At 43.9% G+C, this 25,133-nt stretch overlaps 1 protein-coding gene across 17 annotated transcripts in view; it reads left to right on the top strand.

The window, feature by feature from the left end:
- Positions 1 to 25,133, top strand: part of EPHA5 (EPH receptor A5) — a 195,789-nt gene that overhangs the window by 151,665 nt on the left and 18,991 nt on the right. For 10 of the 17 annotated variants that reach the window (XM_005484639.4, XM_005484638.4, XM_074540973.1 and 7 more), the window contains 6 exons: positions 9,314 to 9,379; positions 15,981 to 16,048; positions 17,414 to 17,539; positions 18,587 to 18,772; positions 22,305 to 22,366; positions 23,155 to 23,364. In XM_005484639.4, the coding sequence (XP_005484696.2) occupies positions 9,314 to 9,379; positions 15,981 to 16,048; positions 17,414 to 17,539; positions 18,587 to 18,772; positions 22,305 to 22,366; positions 23,155 to 23,364 (718 nt within the window). The remainder of the gene's footprint in view (positions 1 to 9,313; positions 9,380 to 15,980; positions 16,049 to 17,413; positions 17,540 to 18,586; positions 18,773 to 22,304; positions 22,367 to 23,154; positions 23,365 to 25,133) is intronic. The other 7 variants (XM_005484643.4, XM_005484642.4, XM_005484645.4 and 4 more) reach the window with 1 other exon arrangement.

Raw genomic sequence — 25,133 nt, 5'->3', positions numbered from 1 at the left:
CAGCATGTGAACAAAGCTGTCAAGCAGTAGCACTGTAAAACAGCACGAGGGTGGGCTGATTGATCTGTTTGGACAAGCAGGAATGACAAAGGCACTCTCACAGATGTAGTTCACTTCCCAATGATTTTCATCTGTGTATGGGCTGGCCCTGATTATTTTACTTGATTCTCCCAGGACTGTTTTCACATTCCTTTAAAAATAAGCAGAACATTTTATTACAGGTAAAATATCTTCACCCCCATATGTTTGTACTCAGAGCTTGCAATGGACTTTGCTCAGGGAGAAAACTTCAGGAAAATGCTTGTAAAGAAAATGAGAATAAAGCCACTAAAATGGCAAAACGCCCCATATTTTGGTCAGATCTGGATTTCATTTCTCATGTGTACGATACTAATGTGTCCCCCAAGCATTAGTAAATCACACAGAGAGCTTCCCCCACAGAGGGAGACACTCTGCCTCAAACCTTCCCATTGACTTCTCATGTGCTTAAACATAGGCAAGTGATGAAAGCCTGGACTATACCATCTTTGACAACTCTAATGGAAGTTGATGGAATTTTTTGATGAACAAGAGATTGTGGTACTGGGGCAAAATCTGGCTTGTATCAGGAAAAGTTTGTACTGCAACATAAAACTTGTTTGGCAGCCAGCATGGAAGGCAGTTTTTTCATATTCTACGTGTATATTAGTACCTTTTTTTAGTGGCAGTAGTCAAACAATGCAACATCCTCCATGCATATGTGAAGTACTCCAAAAAGCTTTGTGAAGTACATCTACTGATAAGGCTGAATTTGTTTTCAGTGCAAAATAAACATTTATGCTTCTAAGGTACCCATCAGCTCACAGTTGCTTTTATGATACAGGTCTGTCCTAAGCTCAGGTCTAGCAAGGTGACTGTAATTTACAGGATATTGTAAACATTAGGAGATGTTACAGATGCAGAGGAACTGCACTGAATTTGTTGGCTGAGGGTCTTATTTCCCAGAGAAGGTAAGGTGCCAGTCTGCAAATGCAGAGCAGTGAAATCCTGCCAGGCTGAGCAACTCTGTCCCCAGGCATAAGGCATCCGTGGAAGGACACGGACACAGTTATTTCCTGTCTTGAAAGGTAAGTGTGCTGCCAGACTCATCTCCAGTCAAGGTCAGAGACTGACAGTCTCTTCCAGCTCAGCTGTTCGAGCTCCTGTTGTCTGCTTTGAGTGACTTGTTGGGCTTAAAAATGGAAAAGTAAATGCTCCTGTCTGCATGAGAGGCATGCAGCAGCAGAGAGGGAGGGGGGTGAGTCAATGGGCAATTCACACCAGGGCCTACAGGAAAGCTGTAGTCAGAAGACTTGGCTCTGAACACTCTAGACAGGATTCAAGTCTCTCCTTAAAGCCTAGAGGTTGTGATTGAAGTTCCTCTTCAGTCAGAGCAGGTGGATGTGAACCTTGGCTTCCCCCAGCCCGGGTGTGTGCTTGTATTGGTGCAACAGGAGATGTGTGTTTGACTGTAGGGAAGCTGTGGATGTAACCTGGCCCCTCTGCAAGGAAGGGTCTGGGGGGTGAGTGACAGGTTGGGGAATGTACATCCCTCTGTGGCCATAGGGAATCAGAACTGTGTGGCTGCCAGCACCTCCTGCTCTCCCACAATCGCTGGCAAGGGCTCAGTACCCCTCTGAGGAGGTAGTACCTTTGCAAGTCTCCTTTTCTCTGCTACTCTCTCTAGTCTCAGCAAGCAGTTGCAAACCCTGAGCCATTTGTCAGCAGTTCTCATTAGTTACATCTTTCTGTTCTCTTGCCTAATGTGCTTTCCAGGATGTGCTTCCTTTTAGCTCTTTATCTCTTGGCATGCTTATGAAAGCCCTTGTGTCCTTTGGCCAGAGTTTTATTGCTGCCTCTGCTGCTACCTTAACCCTCCTACCTTGTACCCAGACTTCCCTCTGTGGACCCCAGGGCAGCTGCAGGTTTCTGGAACATTCTCCATGGTGCCACGCTGGATGTCTGGAAAGGGTAGGCACAAGGAGCTGAACTTCTCATCCATTTTTATCTTTTCAACCCTTCCCCTAACTGAAAAAACCCACAGTCCCTCATTTGGAACTGGTGGAGAAGCCTCCCCCACCAAAGTTTGGTCCATTATCAGAAAATTGGCTTCAAAACCACAGGACTTCTCTGCCAGTTTGACTTCCCATGAATTTTAAAGCCCATCTAGTACATTGAGTGACGTGTGAGAACAGCAAAGTAAACCCCAAAAATCCAGAAAGATGACAGACAATTTGAAATTAAACAAATCAAAGAGATTGCTCTGGTTTGTAAGAAAGCAGAGATGCCAGGGAGATGTGTTACTCGTGCTGCTTTGCCTTGGATAGGGATTCAAGACAATTTGTGGACTAACTCTCCTGCTGTGACAGCAGGGACAATAAACATGTTCCAAGTCATGGGATAATCCCTTTCTGAAGCAGTTAACCTGTTTCTGGGAGATGCTTTCATATTAAACCTCTTGAGTGGTTGTGTTGTTCCAGTGCCTGGTTCCAGGGGGGTTGCATTTTCTTTCCTAATTCTTTCCTGTATTTGCTATTAGGAAAGCATCTATTTTGAACTCCAGCTGGAATCACTACTGCTTGCCACACCAAGCAAGCTGTGCAAAGCCCAGGCTCTATCTTTTCTGTTGATGTAAGAGAGCAGGAGAAGGAGAAAAACCATCTTGCTCTGCAGCACTGAAGACATAGCCTGGCCTGCTCTTGAAAACAGGCTGCTTTGTGCTGGCTTCAGGGTGCTCCCAGGTTCCTGAGAAGCCCTGGATACCTCAGGATACTCCTCCTCCCTAGGATGCTGTATGGCACCTCTTTGCACCTCTCCTCCCCAGTCCCAGGCTGCTGCAAGCAGAGGCTTGAGAGCAGCTCTGCAGCGCGAGGTGAATGTCGTCCTGCTCCTGGCAGTTCTGTGAGGAGTTTCAGTCACAGGGCTGAGGAGTTTGCTGGAGTCTGTTATTTTTTGCTAGGCTCCCAAAGGCAGGGCCACACCTCTGTCCTCTTTTCTTTGCTTTCAGGTCTCTGCAGTTTTCTGGCCTCTTTTGAATGAATGTAAGTAACAGCTTGGCATTTCCCGTTGGCAGCTGGCCCTAACCAAAGGTCAGCTGAACAGTAGCCATGGTGGCATTTCCACATGTCAGCATCCATCTGTGGAAATGCACTTTGCGTCTGAAGCTGGAGATTCCTGGGAATTTGAAACTAAATGTGCTTTGCCCTAAACAATTAAGCTGCATTTCAGAGCTGATTCACTTGCAGATGCTCCAGGAAACTTCCTGTAAATAACATGTCCTCTGACCAAGGTCATAAATGCCAAGCCAAATAACTGATCACTTTTTAAGTTATCCTGCTCCTTGCATCAAGGACATATTAATAATATAACAATTGGGATTACAAATCAAAGAGATTCACTAAATCAGACTGTAGTTGTCTCAGCATAAAAAAGAGAAGTGGATTGAAAATCTATTATTAAACCAGCTACAAGTATTTCATTAAAGAACACAGAGTTGTTATTATCTCTGTTTTGTTGGGATTATGGTTCTCAGAAATGCTGTGCATTTTACAGATAGAGCAAATCTATAAATTTTGCTTTCCTAGCAATACATGAATTAGATGTCTGTTACCATTACTGTTCCTGACTGAAGTATGTATTAAAATCATTACTGACTTTTGTTTTAAAGTCTGTGTCAGACAGTCCAGTGACAAAGATCTTTGCACTCCATCTCACAGGGAGCAGTAAAGTGCCTCAGTTTTTGCTGTGTGGTATCAGTCTCTTTCTCCCTACAAACTGAGGTCAAGAGCCAGGTTTTCAGCAGTCTGGGGAGGAGACAACTGCTCCAGAGCAGTACCCCTCTTTTGTCCTTCAAACCCAGCCCTCTTTGCAAAACAGACAAGGTCCTAGGGTCAGTGTTAAGAGACTGCTGGTCCCTCTAGTCCCTCAAGCTTTCAAACTTCATAGCACTGAACAAAAGCATGAGCTTTTACAGAGTAAAGTGGGGAAGATATTAGGTCAATGCTGTGCATGTTTGCAAAAGCTGTTCAAAACAGCCAAGTCAACTGTGCATCTGCATTTATAGCCTACTACCCATTATGGATGACCTTTCCATCTCAAGTGATCTTCCAAAGAACCAGAGGGAGATTTTCATAGAACTTAGGGGAAAAAAAATTGAAGCAGCAAAAAACTCCTCCTCACCCTGTGTTGTGCATATATAGAAAGTCTCCTTCTGGCAAGGAGCTAGCCTCTGAAAGACAAAGCAAAGACAAATCTTGCCACCTGGGTATTGGCAATTAGAGGCTCTTACACCAGCGTATCCATCCTTGACCTTGGCTGATTTAGACTTTTAAATATCTGTGCCTTTGGTGGCAGAGGGCTACTTTCTGGACACAAATATGTGCATCTTGTTAAAAAGTGGCTTTCAGGGAATAGAGAGGGTGAAAGATTGTGGTTTATATCCCAGGTCCTGAGAGAGTGTTTACAACCTTCTGTGATGTGTAAGGTCAAAATGGATGAAATTTTCCACAGCCTCCCCCCATCCTATTTTCCAGGTTGTGTCAGGGCTTAAAATAGTTTGCTTTTTCAATATTTCCGTAGGAAATGGGAGACAGTCTATAGATAATGGTTTTCATAGAGAATTTTTCCAGCATGAGTCACAATTTTTGTTCGTTGGGACATTTTAAAGGATTTTTATCTCTGCATTCTTGCCTGCTCTTCCTTCTTCCTGCAGGACATTGTCTCCTGTGATTTATAGCCACTTTATTATGCTGCTACTGCCAAATATTCCCCACGATTCACCTGACAAGAGGAAGGATTTTGTTGAGGAAGCTACTGCTCTGCCAAGTCAAAATTCCCATCCACCCAAGAGCAGGCAGGATCTGGTCCTGCTTCTGTTGGGGTCAAGGTTTTCACTACTTCCATCCTATTAGCAGCCTCTTTGCTGGGACATGTTCCCAGGGAGGAGCAGCACTGGTGCACAGTGCAGCTCTCTGAAGGGAGAGTGCTCTAGAGCCCCCTCTGCACGGAGTCAGGCCTTCCTGGGGCCTGTGTGGAATTCTGCTGCCTGCAGCACCCATCTCTAACATCCTGTCAAGATCAGCTGGTCCAATGTGGCTGCTCCAACACCTCATTCCTCTTCTACTCTAAACACTTTTTGGCTTTGTGCAAACTCACCAGGCTCCACAAGGCAGTCTGGTCTGCAGTTTCAAGATGGGTTTAAGGATCCAGGCTAATCTGCCTTTGGATGACTTTGGCCCAGACAGAAGGTAAGAGTTGACCAAATCTAAAACTAATCTATATCTAAGATCCAAGTTATTTCTGAGTTCCTCTGACAGCAGCCAAGGGAATGGGCTGGAAGGACTGTGATGAGTAGATATCAACCAGCGTAAGCTTTGTCTGAGCAGGGAGAATGGGGCGTCGTGCTGCAGTAAGTGATGAAACCTCCTCGCCTTCTTGCAGGGGATTCGTTTGATGGCATTGTGCAAGTCCTGTTTCCACGTGGAGAAGGGAACTGGGCTGCCCTTCAAGCTGGAATTTGTAGCAGCTGGAGGCTTCTGCTCAGCACCCCTTGTGTATGTAGTCTTTGAAAGTGGGATTTTACAGTGTCTTCTCTTGACTGTGGAGCAGGTAGAGAATGAAGAAGGAAGTCAGACTCTTGTCCTTCTGCACTTCTGAATATGTGGATGTTTCACTTTGCTTTGAAATCAGAAGTGTGACCTCCCCTGGGTCTTCACCATGTAGCAGCATTTGGCCTCTTACCTAGAAAAAAGGTTATCTCTGCTTTTTTATGTCTTAGAAATAGGAAAGTATAATGCCAGAGGTCTTTCCAAGTGCAGTTCCTTTCCCTGAAGACATTGTTTTCCTTCCCCATAGTGACTGCGTAGCTGTCATCTGCTTGGCCTTCTGCATTCTCAGTTTCTCTCAAACAGTGCAGAGACACACTTTAATGTATGAGCCAGGATAGCTCAGCAGGAAGAGCAGGTGACTCCTTAAACATTCGTACATTTTGGGACAAAGTGGGAATATATTCCTAGCAGCTCACAGTGTGTAATAGCACTTCTCTGATGTTTAGAGCAAGCATGTTGACTCAGGAATTGCTAGGTGTAGAGCTGGCCTCCTGACCTGGAGATGCAGGAAGCAATCATTACCATCACTCAAGGCTGTATGAGGGATTAGAAAAATCTTCCCAGGCACCCTCAAGTATTTCAGTCTCTAATTGCAAACCTCTGAAGAACATCCCATTAGAGCAGCTTATTAAAAGCAACAAATGAGACTTCCATTTATCACGATTCCAAGACTTCAGCTTATAACTCTTAAAAGCCACATCTATATATGGCAGAGCCTCTCTGAATTCTATCTAGCCATTAAAAATGTAGTTTAATTCCAAATGCTCTCTGGGTCATCTGCAAACTTGTGGTAAATTAATTACATTAATTGCAGGCACAGTTGCTGGGGCCCATGATATATATACATTTCATTAACCAAGCCCAGGGTTTGAAACAATGCCAAGGGTGTTGATAAGTGCTCCTCGCACAGGTTTATTAAAGTTTGTGCTCTGGACAGTTGGGTTTGCAAAGCACATAAGCTTTGTGGGGGTGACCTTATCTAGAAGAGGAGGAGTGTTGTCTCTGTGTGCCTGAGATAGCTGAAAGCAGCAGAGCTGGGCTGGCCAGGGAGCAGGGCAGTGCCAGCAGGGCACAGAGCTCCTGGAGGTGTCACTGCAGCTGCAGGCTCCTCTGCTGTTTCCTTTCCCATCTGCAGCCCTTTCCTTGAAAGCGGGGCTAGAAGCAGGTGTCACACCTCGTTTCAAGCAAGCTTGGCTTTTGGAGATGGTGTTGCCTCAGAGCCTGTTCTTTCCCAGCCAAGGGGATTTAACACTGCAGGTGTTTTCTCAGTAATTTCTGCTGTTACATGGACATGTCATCTGTTTTCCTGCAGCAGATCAGAGGGGCTCCTGACCAGTAGCAGCCCCCACTAGCTCTCCTCATAGTTTGCTGGTTGCTTCAGTGAGGTTGGAGGAGACTTTGCAGATAAAATTGATATATGCAGTGCTTGGTTCAACTCTGCTCTCCAGTATAGGTCAGCTTGATGGCTAAAGGTCTAAAACCCTGGAGAAGACCGGCTGTATTTCATTAAAAAGCATTTCAGTCTTACCCATAGCATTTGATCTTGACTGGAAGGCTTTTGCTTTCAGCTCCTCAGTTTTTAGACTAAGAAAGCCCTGCAGGAAAGAAGGAGATGGGAGCTGGGCCCTTGCTAGAAGCCATCAGGCACCCAAATCCAGTGGCTACAAGATGCATGATGGCTTTGCTTGAGTTTAGCATTGGTTTTACTTGCCTCAGGATTTTTATATTTTGAAGTTTATCTGCTAAATCAAGCCATCCTTTTAACTCAAGTAGTAAATCTTCCTTTGTCCTGACTGTTGAGAGCAATTAGTAAGTTCACTTACCTAACCAAGTGCTCCGTGGACCGGAAAGTGAATTTTATTGTCTGCTGATCCTGTTTAGTTTGTTTCTAAGCACTTTAGATTTCCCCTAATGCTAAACCTCAGAGTATTTTGACCACAAGTGCACAGCTGATGGGTTTGTAGGAGCAAGGCTATACTGAAGTACATTTCTCTTGCACCTGAACATTTCGTTTTTACTCTGTATAAAGAGTGAGATCTGGATTCAGCACAGGGAACTGATTTACTCTCAGAGCAGCCCTGTTGCTGATGAGCTCTTAAAGAGTTTTCTTTGTTCAGGGAAGCGTTGAGCTCTTTTCATTTTAAGGAAGTGGTTGCTGTTCATGTTAATTGAGCAGTTGTTTGGAAAACTTTGACTTGGCATGCTGAGTGGTGTGGAGGTGTGGGAAGGTCTGGTGGCAGCAGCATTAGAAAATGCCAGGGGGAAAGGGACCTCCAGGCTGAAACATGATCTAAAGGGTCACAGCCAAACTCATCTTCTGGAGATGCACCAGTTCCCTGCGCTCAGATCCTGCAGGGTTAAAGGAAGAAAATGGCAAAATTGACTCAAGATATTTAGTGCTTGGCTTCCCTTTGTGTACCTTTGAGTTTTGGATCTCTGGTGTTAACTTGGATCTACAGAGTGGATTAATGAAGGCTGATCTCCTTCCATATTAGTATGACTGAACAAGCTGGGGCATTATGAAAATAGAAAATATTGTTAATTATAGTTAGAGATATTGGCATTGCTGTTTAGAAAATGTTAGCGAGTTATTTTGCTGATGCAAAAGGAGCTTAGAAGACATTCTTCACCAGTTTTAATTTAAGTAAGCACATAATCCAGTGTATAATTCTGTAAATCATTGCATGCCTGAATTTATTTTGCATCATAATTTAAGGCAATGCAGTTGTAGAATGTTAATTTTGTCTAAATAAACGATTTTAATGTATTTAGGCATTGTAAGTCATACTGTATAAAAATCTGATGTGCACAGGATTTTTTTCAAGAATGACTTCTTGTGATGACTGAGGAGAAATGAAGAGATCTTCAGCTGACTTTAATTTGAGTTTACCTGCACCACTGGGCTCCTGCTCGTACTGAAGTCCTTCCTGTTGTTTCTTCTGCACTATGTTCTTTTCCAGGATGAACTATCTTAATAGATTTGGTAACAGAAAAATTGTGCGTGCAAGTTCTCTGACAAGGAATAAAGGGCAAATACTGAGGTGCAGCAGCCAGCATTGGGTTGAGAACTGATGCCAGGCAAACCCATAGTCTGATTAAAGTATTGGCTGAGCAGCCTTCAAAGGCAAGCTGTGACTGCATGGAGTGCCTTTCAGCTCACCATATTTCGAGTTTATTTAGGCTGAATGCTCTCACAAGGTCCTGCTTCTGCAGATACTTAACATGTGCAAAGCTTCCCTGACACAAGGAGATGCAGAAAGGGCTCTGTGAGTACATGCATAAGGATCTGCAAAAGCAGGGCTCGTATTCATCCAGTGCTTTTCCTTTTTTAAAGGCAGTTGTTATTGTACCACATGCACGCTTGTGGAAAATAAGTCACTTTGCCTGCTTCAAGGCAGGTGCTTAAGTTTAAGCACATGGGTGGCCCCATTAATCCTGATGGTAGTACTCCAGTACAGGAAGCACATGGTTAATTGCTTTACAGCACCAGGATCTAGACACTCTCCCCAAGGCATGTTTCACCAACAGTAGCACATGCAATGAAACTTTTGGAGCCCAGGGTGTTCAGGTCCAAATAATAAATGCAATAAGAAGGAAGAAAATACATATAGAAATGTTGTGAATGTATTTGCACCTTGCCAGGGCGGTGGGATTATTCCTTATCCTGGGCCTTTTTGTTTGCTTTTCAGTTGCTGCGATCATGGCTGTGGGTGGGCTTCTTCTCTGCGTGCTGTTGCCTATCCGAGCCTAACATGGTCAGTGTTCCCACCCGTGCTGGCTCCTACTCCGTGTCCTCCGTCCGTGTTCTCTGTGCACAGTCTGCCTCTCCCTTCCTTTCTTGTACTGGCCTGGAAATCACTTTCTCATCTGGTCTCTGTACCCAGCTTGTCTATCTCAACAACTGGAAATATTGTGACCTGAAGCAGAGTGCATCTTCAGCAAGAGCAGGGATCTTAGGGGCAAAAACCTGCTGTGTTATGCCATGGTCAATCCAGACACTGCAGCAGGTGTCTGATACAACACCATGGATGCTGGACACCCATCCAGTCCTGCTTCTTGTCATCCAAAGGGGCTGGGGGGAGGAAATGTGTCCCCAGAGGAGGCAGGGGGCAGGCGGGAGCAGGAAAGTGTTTATTTGGTGGCATGTGACATGCATGCCAGTGGAATGGAGTGTATGTCATGGACACAGAGGGCAGTGTATGACATACACAGCAATGCCATGGTGCTGCTTGCCCCCGATATGCTCCAGCAGCAGTGGGCATATCCCTGCGGGTGTCCTGAGGTGCGTGTCCATGCTGCATGCTGTCCTGTTCTGCCACCACTTGGGCTGCCTCACCACCTTCTGCTCTCTTGTACTCCCCTTTTCTAACTGCTCAAAGGAGGGGTGATTTTAATTTCTGTTGGTTTGACTGGATGCCAGTTGAGTTGCTTCCCAAAGAAGAATCAGCTGTAATATTTGTGTAGACAGAGCTCTTCCTAAGCCTCCTAAGAGACGCATGGAATCACCATCCCCATCAGATAGCTGCTTGGGACCACAGAATTTCTGAGACATCCCATATGCATTGTTAAACTGGGAAGTTTTCTCAGCATAGCTGGTGAGAGGTGTGGAACTCTTCTGCTGTGTTTTCTGGGGGATGCATGGTGGTAGCTGGGTCATGATGCAGTTCCTTGCTGTGGGGCACAGCAGTCACTAAGGTGGACCATTTTTGGTCTTCTGGTGCTATATTTTTTGTTTTGATAGAGAAGGAGTCTGGGTTTTGGTTTTGGTTTTTCCCTCTGGTGGAGCATTTTTTACTTGGTTTTTTGTGACTTTTCAGTGCTTAAGACCAGATTTAGCAGGCAAGGATGCTCACCTTGCCTTACAGGCATCAAGGATGCCTGTAAAAAGTTGTTCTGGTATGTGGACCACTGTTTTGGCAATGATTGCTCTGAAAGAAAACCTTGCAGTACTTCTACTATCTGTCATGCCTGTGGTACCAGTGCACGAGGCAGTCCCTGGCTGCAAGTCATGCTTCAAATGTCCTCAAGCAAGGCCCCCAGTGGAGGATGACAGCAATGGAAAATAGTTCTCAGAGAGGACCAGGATTGGAGTTGGATGGCTATGAAGAAGAAAGGAAGCACAAGGAAAACTTGGCTGACCTGGAAAACACCCTCTGCAGGTTTCCTCCTGAGGTGCAGGGAGACCAATGTAGGAGCAGGCTGGGAGGGGGAAATGGGAGAAGTTACTTCAAGGCACGGACGCCACTGGCTGTGCTGTGGAAAGGCATGACAACCTCTTTAGAGAGATTATGGAAATCACTTCAGAGGGAGCTTCCTGCAAGAGGGGAAAACGGTATCTTGTTTAAATTATTTTTAATTGTTCTGGCGGTGGTTTAGGAAAGCAAGGAGTCATTCAGCGCAAAGGCAGGGAAGGACTAAAGGCTAAAAATACCACTGCTGGATTCGTGAAACTTCCTTTGTAAGGCATCCAAGTTAATCAGAGGTCAAACACAGGGTCACACAAGTGTAGAGGGGGACAGCAGTGCTGGGAAAGCAACTGAGAAGATTGTGAGCCTGCAGCCCTTTGGAAGGGAATCTGCCCAGTTCCTCTCAGGCCAGCCATCTCCTGGATCTCCTGAACTGAGCTAAAGGTCTTGGCTTGTCATCAGCAGACCTTTTACTGCTCTTTTGGTCTTGTGCAAGAGGAAAGTGAACAGAAAAATGGAAATCAACTTCCAATATAGAAGCTGTTCAGTTTACACCAGTTCCTTGAGTATTCCCTGGTTTTTTGATACTGAATTTATCCTAGGATTGCAAGCGACAAAGGCAAATGCTGAACACAAACTAACATCACTAGTGGTAGTCTTCTGCCTCTGGCTCAGTATTAGCATTGTTTATCAAGGATAAAGCTATTCACTGAACAAGTTATTGTCTCCACACATGAGCTGAGGCAACAGGATCTTGGCCAGATGGAGAGATCCATGTTTGTTTGTTCCTCTGCATGGAACACGATCCTGCGCTGCAACACGTATGCAGCTCTATTGCTTTAACATCTTGGAACAAATAGTCTGAAATAAGCACTAACCCCTTGTAAACAATGACCTTGCAGTCCTTGCAAACCTCTTGTAAAGTGACAGCTTGAGATGGGTTGGAAGCATCCCTCTAAGTTGATTTATTGTAAAAGACATGCTTCTGAGTGAAGGTCTCACCCCTGAAAAAAAAGTGTTTTGTCTCTGTTTCAGAGAAGTGCCTATGCTTCGTTTATCTCATATTTGAGAGATTAAATACATGTGTAGGTCTCTGCAAGACTGGGATGAGGGATTGCATGCTGCTTCAGGGCACAACCTGTTCGATGGTACTGACTGCACCTGGCAAGGTGAAGTCCCTTTCCTCATCAGGGATGTCTCAATGCTGTCCCCACCTGCACTTCCAGTAATGCCTTGGCTGTGTGCTGAAATGCTTTGGCCTATGCCTGTAAAAAAAGTATATCAATATTTTTTCACATCGCTACCTAGAGCTTGACACCCAAGGTCCAGGTTCAGAGTCCCCTGGCTGTGTCTTGCTGGGCTGTGACCAGAATGGTGGCCCTGGCTAGGGAGATGAAAACTCTTTCCCTTGGGCATTCTGTGCTTTTCAGGGGAATGCCCCGATTGGCCAAAGGACCACCCACAACCCAGCAAGGGTATCCTGAAACACAGGGCAGAAACAAAAGAATCTCCATCAGTCCAGGGAGAGCAAGCATCTTTCTGCCTCGCTTTGTGAAGGATTTTTCTCTGTGAATTGGCTTCTGTCATGCAAGGTAGTGGGCATTGGTTTCCCAGCTGGATTGTTCATCTTTCTACCTGTCCATTTTATATTTTATAAACCTATATAGGGATCATTTTATAACTTCACTTTTATAATCTGCTCCATAAATATTTTATGAGCTGCCTGCCAATCTGCAAGTAGTTTTTAAATAAGACATGACGCCTTAAGAATATTTAAAGTCTCACTTTTCTTTTTACCTCTGATACTTTTATTGAAAAACACAGAGCTGTGCAAGGAAGGCATCTGCTTTCCACATAGAGAAACTGGGACAAACCCACAACAGGAGTAAATGAATTGAGATTCAGGTGTGCTGCTGAATTATGTTACCTCTTTGGCTGAACGTCTCCAGCTCAGTGGGAGATGAAGCGAGTGTCAGGATCTTTATGCTTTTGCTGTGCATGATACAGAAAAGATATAGGAAATCTATGGTTTGTACAGTGATAATAAAGTAGAGAATGAGTCTTCCATCAGAGCTTTTGACTCACAGCTTAGCCAATAAATATTAAGAGCAAATGCACATGCTGAAATGGATTATTTCACAAACAATTGAGAGCTTTTTTTTTTTGCCCAAAATATATTGCAAAGCCACAATATTTAGATACTTTGATCTGCCAGTAAGATTCACAAAGCGACTCTGGACTGTTAACCCAAACTTACAGATTTTTATGGGATTTAGTTGGGGAAGACAGGAGAAAAAACTGCTTGTGTGTGTTATTTAAAGCATCTGAAGGTCAAGAATGGAAGAAGCGCAGTTTGGCCCCAGTCAGTGTGGACTCTGGGTAGTTTGAGAAAGTGTGTGAAGGGCACAAGGGATGGCAGGTTTTGCAGCAAGCTTTATTAGTGACACCCAATTGTTGCTTGACAGTCACAGTCCACTAGCTGCCATTTCACTTTGATGTGTCTTGTCAAGGCTTGTTTTAACGATGCTTCAGGCGTCCCAGAGCCTGATTTTGTATGCTAATGTGATGTGCTGCTGTATGTGTTATCCAGCTCAAGAGGAGAGGGCAGCTGCAGCCAACTGGTTTGTGTTGGCCCTTGGAGTGCATCCCTGGGCAGTAAAGATGGACTGTTGTGCAGCAAGGTGTGCTTGGATCACTCTGTGCAGGGGATGGCGTCTCTCTGTCTCCCATATTTACGGTCAAGGAATGTAGGTCATAAGAAAGGATGATGTAGGTCATAGAAAGGATGATGTTAGAAAAGCATTTTTACAGGCAAAGTAAAAATGCTCCAAGCCTGAGGAAGAGATAAGGGCATTTGCTCCAAAAGGCAAAACAGAAGTATCGGATACGTGCTTTTGGTAGAAGGATGAGCTGAGTTATTTGTGTATTTTTAAAAGGCAAACTGAGTCATATGCCTCCATCCAGAAAAGTTAGCTCTGCAGAAAGCTGATGTAACTTCAGCAACTTGCAGCAGAAAAAAATGGGGTTGCCAGAAGTGAGACTTGATACTGAGACTCATCTCTCTATTTAGTAGAGGGGAGGTCATATGATGAAGAAGAAGAAGAACCCATTTTCACCAAGGGTTTGTGAAGACCAGAATGTGCCTTGAAATGACCCTTACTCCCAGAGTCTCCATGTACACCTAGTACCTAGGTTTTGAGTTAATGATGCAGGACCCCATCTCAGGAAATTGTACTGCTTTTAGAGCAAGGCAGTGAGCACCAACATGCAGATAACTAAGCCACATCTCTGGGCACCTCAGTGCTGTTCTTGTGGGGTTTGCATTCAAAGTGTTATGGTCTTAGCTTGGTTGCTGATGCTGAAATCATGCCCTGCATGTATAGCCTGGCTGCTTATCAAGTGCAACTTCTTTATCTCCCTGCCTGCGTCCCCAGACTGCCTGCCAGCCTTCCCTTGTCTTCTTGATCCGTTCCCCTGTGCTTGCACAACCTTTGCAATCTCTTCTTCCTTCCTCTCCTTGTATCACAGGTCTCCTTTTTCCCCAAGGTAAGCTTCTTCTTCCCAGGAATAGCCCCAGAAGCTCATGTTGCTTTTCCCCTCCTCAACTGTCCAGCATCCAGCTCTCCTGAGTCCAGCTCAGTGTTGGGGTCTCATCGTGTCCAGGCCTTTGTCTGTAATTGTGATCATTTCACAAACCCAGTGCCAGAATCCTATAGCCAAAAGGCTGCTTGGCCCCTTGCATCTGGGCAGACAGCAGTTCCCTGTAATAGGACTTCATGCTGAGAGCATGTTTCATGCAGATGCCTGTTACTGCCTCCTCCTAACTGCAGTTTTGTTCCTGCTAATCATATGCTGCTCCTTGCTGTGAGTGATGCTGGAGTGCTTGCATGCCCCTAGCTCAAAAATCACAGAAGTAATGGAAGAGAGGTTTCTCAGCTGTAAGTGGCTTCTTGGTGGCCTGAGGCTTTCTTTGAGGTGTGCCAGCTAGTGCATGCTGGCTGGCTTGCAGGCGTCTGTTCCAGGCTTCTCATTCTACCAAGCAGTGTCCTTCAGTCTCATGTTCATGCAGTTTTCTGTAGGATGATCCAGTTCCTGTTTCCAGTTGTTATCAGGTCCTTGGAAGGACAGGCATATGTATGTGTATCCTACATACGTCATCCTGTCCTGTATTTTTAAATGTGTGTGTGTGTGCGTGTAGCAATTTTTCTTGCCACTGCAGTTGTCCTGGGGCTTCCATGTGGATGTCTAAGTGAAGCAGATCTCAGAAATGCCACCAAAGCAGACAGTTAATGCTAATGCAAAACTATCACCTAGAAAACCAATGAGAAGAGTGAAGAGTCAGGGAAGAGCAACCAAAAACTAATAGGAGATTCCCCGGGGGAGATGCAACTTGCATACAACTGTAGTTGCGACTCCATGGTAGTGTCCAGCACTGTCCTTGCACTGTCGGGCACTAATGTGGGAGCAGGATAGGTCAGGCAGCTTTCCTTCTTCCATGTTTTTTCTGCTGGGCAGGGGGGATCCCATGAATGGCAGCTCCCCTGTGGAAAGACAGGAGATATGCATGAAATGCTGTGCAGAGCCAACAATATGTAGGAGACACCTGAAGGCAGTGAGGCAATGGGTTTGGTTTTGCTTTGTTTTAAGTCATTATTTTGCATGTATATAAGATGTTAATGTTTACACAAGGCCATTTTCTAAAATACCATAATTTAAAGTTCTGTCCAAATGCACAGTGGATGAAGGGGAGCATGCGAGACATACACCCCAGTGCCTGCAAAAGCTCTGCAGTCCAGGAGATTTTGTTTCTGCAATTCTAATGTTTCATCCCATTCCCCTTTCATTGTCCTTCCTGTTTCCGCTTTCTCTTCTTCTTAAAAATAACTGCATTAAATGTCAGGTAGAGTGGAGTTTTTGGAAGCATCTGTGGGATTTGAAAACACAAGTCCAATTGAAAATCCATGGGCCTTGAGCCCTGAATCCCATTTGGGAAATTGCAACCAGTCTGATGAGCTAAAACTGGGACAGCAGCAATAGAGCCACCAGAGAGGTTGGGTTTGTCACTGCTCTGGGTTTTTGTGCATTGTGTGATTCAAAGTAAAGAATGGAGTTCTGCCATACCAGAGACAAAAATACTCTTCTGTTGTGGTTTGTTTTTTTTTTTCCCCAGGCGATGTGGCTATAGCAAGGCTAAGCAAGATCCAGAAGAAGAAAAGATGCATTTTCATAATGGCCACAGTGAGTAAAGAGCAAACATATATATGTGGTTTTGGCTTTCTGTGGTAATGAGAAATTCAACTGAGAGGTGGTTTTCTGAAGAAAAAAAATAAATCTGCTTTTGGTGGTAATTGACAAAAAATTTGTTTGTGCAGAAGTTCCCCCCTGCCCCTGCTGCAAGCCCCACAGAGAACTGAAGATTTGAACAGTCCTTATATGTGCTGAGCTATTCACACCTGTACGCACCAGATCATTCTAGTGAGCCATTTCGGTTTGTTCCTCTGTCTTTGCTGTGTGAGCCAAGATGTTATTAATTTTTTCTGCTCAGCACATAACAACCCAACATTTTTGTGGTCTGGATGCATCAGTCCAAAATACCTGTTTGAAACCTTTGCTTCGCCCCAGGCAGCTGTGAGAACCAAGCCCACTTCTGCTCTTCAGCTTGGATGCCTCTGCAGAGGTGTGAGGAATAACACCTATTTCTGCACCTAGGAAGCTTTCAGAAATGTTGTGTTAATGCTCTTGTATAGAAAACCCCTCTGCATTGATACTAAAAAGTAAATCTTGTGGTTGCTATCAGTCCTTCCTTCATCAAGAGCTGTGGGATCTGGGGTTGGGTAACAGTGAGGTGCCTTTTGGGGCGGAAAAGGCAAACACGTTGTGAGTGAAAGTCAAATTTCCATTAGTGCTATGTAATGAAGGCAGCAGGAAGCAAATCAATTAAGAGCCACAGTGTAATGTAGCTGTCTCATTAGACTGATGAGCAATTCTTCATGTGAGTAGCCTTAATGATTGTCAAAACAAACTTATAATATGGATAATGAAAATACTTTTTCCCCTCTCAAGTCCTGGAGAAAAAGCCCGCTATTGATTATATTCATACTGATACAACCCACAGGCTTTGTATTGCAAATATGCAGTTCTTTTAAATCTCAGTAACTCCATCTGAAATAACGTGGGTGATTGATTAGCTGATGTGTGACTGGTAGGGCATAATTTATTTCAGCTCTCGATCAACCCCCATCCATCCAGCTTGCTTTGCAAGTTACTCCTGTAACGTTCTGCTATTTGTACTTTTCCTCCTGGTGTACCCTCTCTAGTTCCAGAACGGAATCCTTTTCTACCAGATGCTGGACAAACCCATCACACAGCACCAAAAATGATTTTTAGCTGCACATCATTCCAGCTGAGCACTCCTGTGCTTTGCTAAATATGCCGAAGTTGCACATATGTCACATATAAACTAAATATCAATTTTCAAGAATGATACTCATTTTCACCATGGAAATAAATTTCCAGCAGAGCAGAGTGCCAGGGACAGGAGTGTGTAATGCCCATTTTGCATGATGATGTATGCCATTAAATGTGCTTAATTTGTGTTTGCAGTTAAGCTGCCTGGAGTGAGGACCTATGTGGACCCCCACACCTACGAGGACCCTAATCAAGCTGTCCACGAGTTTGCTAAGGAAATTGAAGCTTCATGCATTACCATTGAAAGAGTTATCGGAGCTGGTATGGAGATGCATTCCATGACCCTTTTGCAACATGAAGGGTTGGCTTTCTTAACATGAGCGATCTGGGAAAGGCTGTGAAATACTTGAGCTGTTAGGTACCCTGCAAGTGAAGGTGAGCGTGTTCCAGCTGAAGTTTGGGACAGACCTGTCACTGACTGCGGTTTTGAAATTCAGGGGCTGAATTGAAAATTCAGAAAATGGTCTAGAAAATGGTCACAAATGGTCAGCTGCGCTATTTCAATGGATGCTGAGGGAAAGCAGTCACTTAAGTTTCACATTCGTTTTACCATTTGAACCTTTTTATCCCCCAATATTAAGGTCACTCTTGAAGCAAATATTAAAAATAAGATGTCACCTGCGACATTAAAAAACCACAAGCCAAAGTCCAAAGCTTTAAACTTCCTTGGTTAGAAGAAGAAACTCCCATTTTATTTCCAGTAAAGCTGTTTGTTTGGACTTGCATCCAACCTTAGGAGTATTTTCTATCTTCTGAAATTGTGGGTTTGGATGTAATTTAATGTTCAGCAGAAAAAAACCCATTTAGGTTACTTTTTGGGAAAGGTAGTAATAAAATTGTAAAGAGTTTATAAAACTCTTAAAGCTCTATAAAAATAAATGTTACTGTGGAAGGCTGACAGCTTTCCATCCATGTAACTTACCAAAGGAGGGTTAAGAAGTAAGTGGTTTGAGTTTTACAGCTATCCACACAGGACAGTGGTATAGGATATGACATAACTCTTTCATATAGTAGACAAGAATATTAAATGAGAAAGAAAGCCCAGTGGAATATAAAGCATAACTCTTTAAATATAGGAAAATTACGTTTTTACTCTAAGTTTTCTTGTGCTTATGAATTACTTGGCTTGTGGTGCAGTGGCTGCTGGAGATAGTCATCACTGCAGTGTTCAGCAGTCCATATCCATGAATGCAGGGCAGCCCTTTGTGCTTTCCATCAGCCAAGGCTGTGCTGCATCCTGTAGACACAGGCGCAGCATGTGTTCCCTTGATGTGGTGTGATCCTGTTCCTCCTCATTTTCTTCTGCAGGTGAATTTGGGGAAGTCTGCAGTGGGAGGCTGAAGCTGCAGGGAAAGCGTGAGTTTCCAGTGGCTATCAAAACCCTGAAGGTGGGCTACACAGAGAAACAGAGGAGAGATTTCTTGGGAGAAGCAAGCATCATGGGGCAGTTTGACCACCCCAACATCATCCACCTGGAAGGTGTAGTCACAAAAAGTAGGTACAACTTGGTGTGGGCAGCTCACTGTGAGCTCTGGCTTTGGGAGAGTTGGTTAAGGGAGAGAGCCTTAGGTGATGCCTGTTCTGAATGCACTTCTCATCATTTCTCCAGAAAAAGTGTTCCTTTCCAGAAGCAGGGAAGAAGAACAGGACTGTAGGTGAAGATGTCAGGATGTATAAAAATGTATAAAACCACAATTAAAACAAACTCCCTCTGGGATCTGCTGGAGATGCCCCTGATAGTAGTTGCCCATGGTGCTGGCATATGGGAGGGATTGAGAGTTACTGAGGTCTGACTGCTCAGTTAGCAAAACAGCCTTCTGTAACTTTTCCAGCCCAATTCTTCTCCAAATTACAGTATGCACTAAAGATAAGGGCAGGGAAAGGAACAGCACATCCAAATGTGCCCAGCGCACGGCTGTTTGTGCTGTGCTGAGCCCATGGAAAATGTGTTGAGTTGTTGTTACTCATCCATTTTAGAGCCTTGGAGGACCTACATTATTTGCATCAAGGATTATTTTGTTAGCTAATTCTAAATTCTAAAATAAATAACTACTTCTTTGTTTTGTGTTTTAAGTGTAGAAGCACCAGCCTCACAGGTGTGAATGGCTGTCTCCCCTCATGCTTGGCAGTGTCAGAGCTTGCTGAGCTGCTGCTGTTCAGATGGTGGCATTTGGGGCCATGTGCTGCTTCAGTACCATTTGTCATTCCTCAGGAAACATCTCCAACATTAGCTCTTTTTCAGAGCTGCAATAGAGAAGGTACAGAGGCTCCAGCTGTTTGTCCTTGTAATCTCCACAAAATCAATGCTGTTTTGTAATCAGCAGCCTTTTCTTGCATTTTTCTTTGAAATTGCATTTCCTGAAACTTTTAAGAAAAAAATAACCAAAATGGATTTCTCCCAAAATTTTAATAAATACCAAAATCTCTTGAGGACAACCTGTGTAAGAGCTCCAATTTCTAGCCCTGCAGGAATGTGGAATACTGGGCAAAGAGCAAGTGATGATTATACATCCATGACGGCTGCTACTGGCATTGGCCTGAGTCCTTCTGGCTGCTGGGGCCTCGGGGGATGGTTGGAATTTCCACTTTTAGTGAGAATGTGCCTCCCTAGCAAGCTGCCTTTTATATAAAGTGGCTGTCTGCTCCAAAAGCTGTGGAAACACAGGGAGCCCTGATTCTAAATTGGACTTGGAGAATCTAGAGTCTGGATTCAGTATGCCCCAGAGCTTCTCATTAGCTCGGTAAATATTTGTTTACTGCACTCAAAATTTTTTTCCAGCACACATCTGTAGCATCTTCATAGGTTTTCCCTTTTCTTTTACATGGACCAAAGCAATTTTTATGAATCTCTAAGTATTTAACTTCTTTTACCCTTCAGTATCTCAGTCATTGGCCTTTTGTAGAATCAGATCTTTACGGTAAAATCTTTTGGGTCTTTGCTGCATCGTGATTTACCTTGGAAGTAAATTAGGTTAAACTGAATTTAATTATGCCATTTTTAATTCTTAATGAGACTATCATTGTATTTAACTAATATAGTTCAAATGCACACCTTAGTAATTTGGACAAATCATGCTCATTGTCCTCTTGCAGACAAACCCTTTGCTATTTCTGCTTTACAAAGGTAGTGGCAGTTTTAATTTGCATTCCATTTGGTTGCACTGATGCAATGGGCACACCGCTGACATGAGTGCCATCCACATCTATTTTATGACCATGTAATGCCAGCAGGAGGAAGCCCTAGTGACACAGAGAATCAGCCCAGCACTTTGGAAGGGCTGATGTTTACTTTTAATTTACTTTGTTGAAAGTTATCTATTTGTGTCCTTATTTCCATGCTCTTGGAGATGGGGTTAATTTATTCCGTGATTGCTGCCAACCTGCAGCAGTCAGATAATGAAACATAAGTGCCAGAAATCTTGCTGTTTTTTTCTCTGGTGGCATCCAAAGGCAGGAGTCTGGAGGAGGTTCCTCAGGGTGGTGGCATAACAAGACACCATTCTCACTGCAACGCTGCCTTGAAGTGTCAGAGATAAGGGACCCCATGCTACAGTTGTGTGTTTAGCTTTTAAAATCAAAACAAAACATTAACATTTGAGATATCCCTGGAGTTTTCTTCCCTGCAAAGCCACTGACATGTTTGCCATCCAATAGCAATGGCCCCTGAGATCTCTCCTCCCTCCTACGTTCAGCCCATGCTGTGTGTAGACAGATGGCTGCCATCCCTAAAGGTGGGGCCCATCTTTCATTTGGGATTATTCAGCAATAATTTTCATGGTCCCAAGGTGCATTTCTCATATCAAAAGTCATATTTTGGGTGAGTTTCAAGCTTGGGCAGCAATTGTGAGAGTAACGTAAAAGAATTGTAGCAACACAGGTCCTTCCTGCTGCAAAGGTAATGTTTGCACAGCAATGAGTATTTTGATTGACAAGTTCACAATTACCTTTGTTATGCACATAATTAAGCAGTAAATTAGGCAAAACAGTTAAGGAAATCAAAAATGGGAAAATTAAGATCTATCTAAAGGGTAGGACGTGCTGATTTTTAGTATTTACCTTCATGTGCATGTTATGACACATAGCAGCTCTTGTTGATCATTTCTATAAAAGACATTTATAATGCACTTTACAAATAACTGACAGCTTCTCTTTTGTCTGTGCTTTGTGCTAGCTAATGGAAATTGATTTAAATAAAAAATAATTTACATGTTCTTATAAGATTTCATTGAATTTACAAGGGCTGGAGCACACCACATTAATTATTGCTACGCCATTGTGGCAAGCTAGCGAGAAATTAGATTTAAAAACTGAGCAAAAACTATATATAATTACCATTAAAATGATTCGGGCATGAAAATTAATCAAACAGATTTGGAAAAACATTATTATTCCTGTCAACAATAGGACACCAGGTCTTTTGTTAAGAACTTTTACTTTGATTTCCACTTGCACTCATTCCACACTTAATGAGCTTTTGTTCTGCAGTGTAAATATTCCTTCTCTTACTTCCAGATGTGTTTGCAAGGATAGTCACTTGAATTCCAAGGAATGCAATCTCATCCTTTCCTAGTCTCAGTTTTGATGGTTACCAAGCCCAAGCTTCAGATCATCCTTGTTGCTCTTTTTGGGCTCCTGCTGTTACTTCAGGGTGTTGAAGCTTGAGGGAAGGATCCAAAGACTTTGCTGTGTGCATTTTGGCCTCTGCAAGCTTTCAGCTTGTTGGTGGAGACAAGAACTGCCTGGCTTCAGCTTACAGCATCCTTCTCAATCATCATCTAAACAGTCTAGGGCTTGGTACCCCACCCATAATATTGTATTGGTTTTTAATCCACTCCTCCTCAATTTCCCTACTTCTCTATATATTCCGGGAACAACTCCTGTCATCCTGCGGGGACAGCAGTGTCTTGGTGTAGATTTACTGTTGCATGGCTGTATATCCAGATGGAGAGACACAATTAAAAGACTTTTTTATTGCTCATGTTTTTTAGATAAATTCCTAACAAACTCATGCACTTTTTTATTCTAGGCAAACCAGTAATGATAGTGACTGAATACATGGAGAATGGCTCTCTGGATACATTTTTAAAGGTATTTCTTAGATCCTTTTTCCAGGGGGACCTGGGGACTTGTTTTGGGTTCTTTGTAGATGGTTCATATCAATGAAAATGTTTTGTGGGTGTTGGTGCTGTCCAGGAGCAGGAGTAGCTCAGTTGTCTCTTTGATCTGCACTTACACAGCATCATGAAGGACCTGGGGCATGCAATGATAAAACAGGTAAGAATAAATTGGAGGATATTACATTTATTTTAGAAGGCAGTGGAAGGTATTACCTTAGCCTGGAAAATGTGGTGTGGTTCAGGAGCAGACCCGTACTGCAGCATAGCAAACCCCAGACTTGTTAGAGTTTTTCCATGAAATGTAAGAGCTGCAGAAGGGAGAGTGAGGGAAGTGGGTAGAAATGCAATGTGGGGAAGAGCTCCTACCCCCTCAAGTGTTCATGAACCCCTGTAGGTAGCACTTCCATGCAACTTGGTGCCATTCAGTTTCCTGACTGAGAAACAGCCCAGCCTGGTGCCGTTATACTCCTTGTACATATGTGTTTGCTCCAGTCACAGTCTCTCTATCAGCCACCCGTAGATGCAGCTCATTCCTTGATCTCAAGTTAAAAGAACTACATTTCCTTAGCTTTGTCTCTAGAGATCTTAATCTAAACAGTGAAACTTAGAAAAGCTTCATGGTCAGAGCATGAGAGTAATGAATTATTAATTTTCCTGGTATCCTTCCTTGGAGACTTGCCTTTGCATTTTTATTCCTGCACACACAATGCTGAGGGTGCAGAGGCTCTCAGCTCATCAAAAGTCTCCTTCCTTTTGCAGAAGAATGATGGGCAGTTCACTGTCATCCAGCTGGTCGGGATGCTGCGAGGCATCGCCTCCGGGATGAAGTACCTGTCTGACATGGGCTACGTGCACAGAGATCTGGCTGCCAGGAACATCCTGATCAACAGCAACTTGGTCTGCAAGGTGTCAGACTTTGGTCTCTCCAGAGTCCTGGAGGATGACCCTGAAGCAGCGTACACAACCAGGGTCAGTTATGGGGATACCAAACTGATTGAGCTCAAGAGAAACTTATTTCTTGCCACATTTTGCTGTTCAGGCTCTCTAGCAAAGAGTTTCTACGAATCCAGAGCCTCTAAACTGAGCAAGAGGGTTAGATCAGGTGATAACAGTTAATTGTCACCACATTAATTTTGCAAATGCCTTTAATTTATAGTGGGGGTTTATATAACACAGAGTTTAAATAACACAGAGTTTAACTAATCAGTTACACGAGTACAGGGTAGCAAACGAGTCAAGTAGCAAACTTCGCAAAGTTGCCATGCTTCCAAGCTCTATTCTGTCCTCTTTGGTGAATACCACAGGGAAGAAAGAGCAATTGCTTTGCTCAGGCACCTATCCTGTGATGTAAGCCATGGTCTTCTGAATAATTTGACCCTTTTTAAACATTATTGTGTAATGTATGCCCACTGCAAATAATGCACACTGCCCTCAGCATTATCTGGTTGAGAGTAATTTCTCCCAACCCAAGAAAGAGCTTTTCCAACCTCAGTTGGAAAAGCTGCTCTGCCCACAGGGCACTGGCACTGGAGAGAGAGGGTGGGCAGGACCCACCTTCAACAGCACAGACTTGGAGAGAGCCTCCAATATTAATGGCAGTGATTGGCATTCCTTGGGCATGTCTTATTACTGTGTTTTTCCAAGGGTATTGTTTTGAGGGTGGTGGGAGCTCTCTTGAGTCGTGTTCCCTGTTCCTGTGGACATCTTGGAAAGGCCTTCCAGCTTTTGTCAGTCCTGGCCCCATGATGGGAGCCAGTGCACAGCTGGACTGGCACTCCCCTGCAGGCTGAAGGGCTCTTGGCCAGCCCTGCTGTGGCTCCCATGTGCTGCCATGTGCTAATTGGCACTGCTGAGAATCTGGCCCTTCACTTAAGGCATGCGCTGCTGAGCTTGTGAATAAGTAATTATGGGAAGAAGAGACTTTTAAAAAGTTGCTTTGAAAACGTGTTCCAAATCCTGTCTTTTTCCAGTAACAAACACTGTTAGGGGGCATTCAGGGAGACCTTCCAATATTTAGCTCAACACGTAGAGGAAGGGACTTCACAGGAAAATATTTTTTAATATAAATCAAGAGAGACAGCTCTTTAAACCCAATGAGAAAAGTATTCCTTAATCCAGACTCTCCTTTCCCTCCCCTTTCCCTTCTCAGAGCTGATCTGAAGTTTGATTTCTAAAATGATAGAGAGGAGAAAAGGAAACAGCAAAGCACATTTGACAGCTGTGGCATCATTTTGAGTCCCAGAGCAGAGGCTAAGCCGGCTGGTCTTTGCGCACACAGATTTCTGTGCCTGCTACACAAATCTCTCTGCAGGACCAGGGCTGCATTAAAAAAAAGAAAAAAGAAAAAAAGGGAATTACTTCCGCAGCAATTTGCATGAAGCCCTCGTTAGATCAAAGTCTTCCTCAGCCTCAGAACTGTCTGTTCCTCCCCCGCTCACTCTCAGAAATGGAGGAACTGTATTCCCTTACCAACCCGTGCAACATAATTGAGATGTTGATCCTATACATGTCCCAGCATTCAAACAACATTCAAACAACAAACCTTCAGGACAGCCAATTAGTAGGCAGCCTACAAATGCTTATGGGCTGAGATAATGTGGAAAGGGGCCCCATGCTGTCAAACAGATTTACTTTAAAATTCGATGTCTCTTTCCAGAGAGAAAATAACATCCCTTGGTGCTCTGAGAAGAGCTGTTTCGACTTTTTTCGTGTGTTCTCTGCCCTCCTCTGCAATCTGT

The sequence above is a fragment of the Zonotrichia albicollis genome, chromosome 5, assembly GCF_047830755.1.
Source record: "Zonotrichia albicollis isolate bZonAlb1 chromosome 5, bZonAlb1.hap1, whole genome shotgun sequence".
Classification (NCBI taxonomy): domain Eukaryota; kingdom Metazoa; phylum Chordata; class Aves; order Passeriformes; family Passerellidae; genus Zonotrichia; species Zonotrichia albicollis.
The sequence above is the reverse complement of the archived record's forward strand: the minus strand, read 5'-3'. Positions and strand labels throughout refer to the sequence as shown.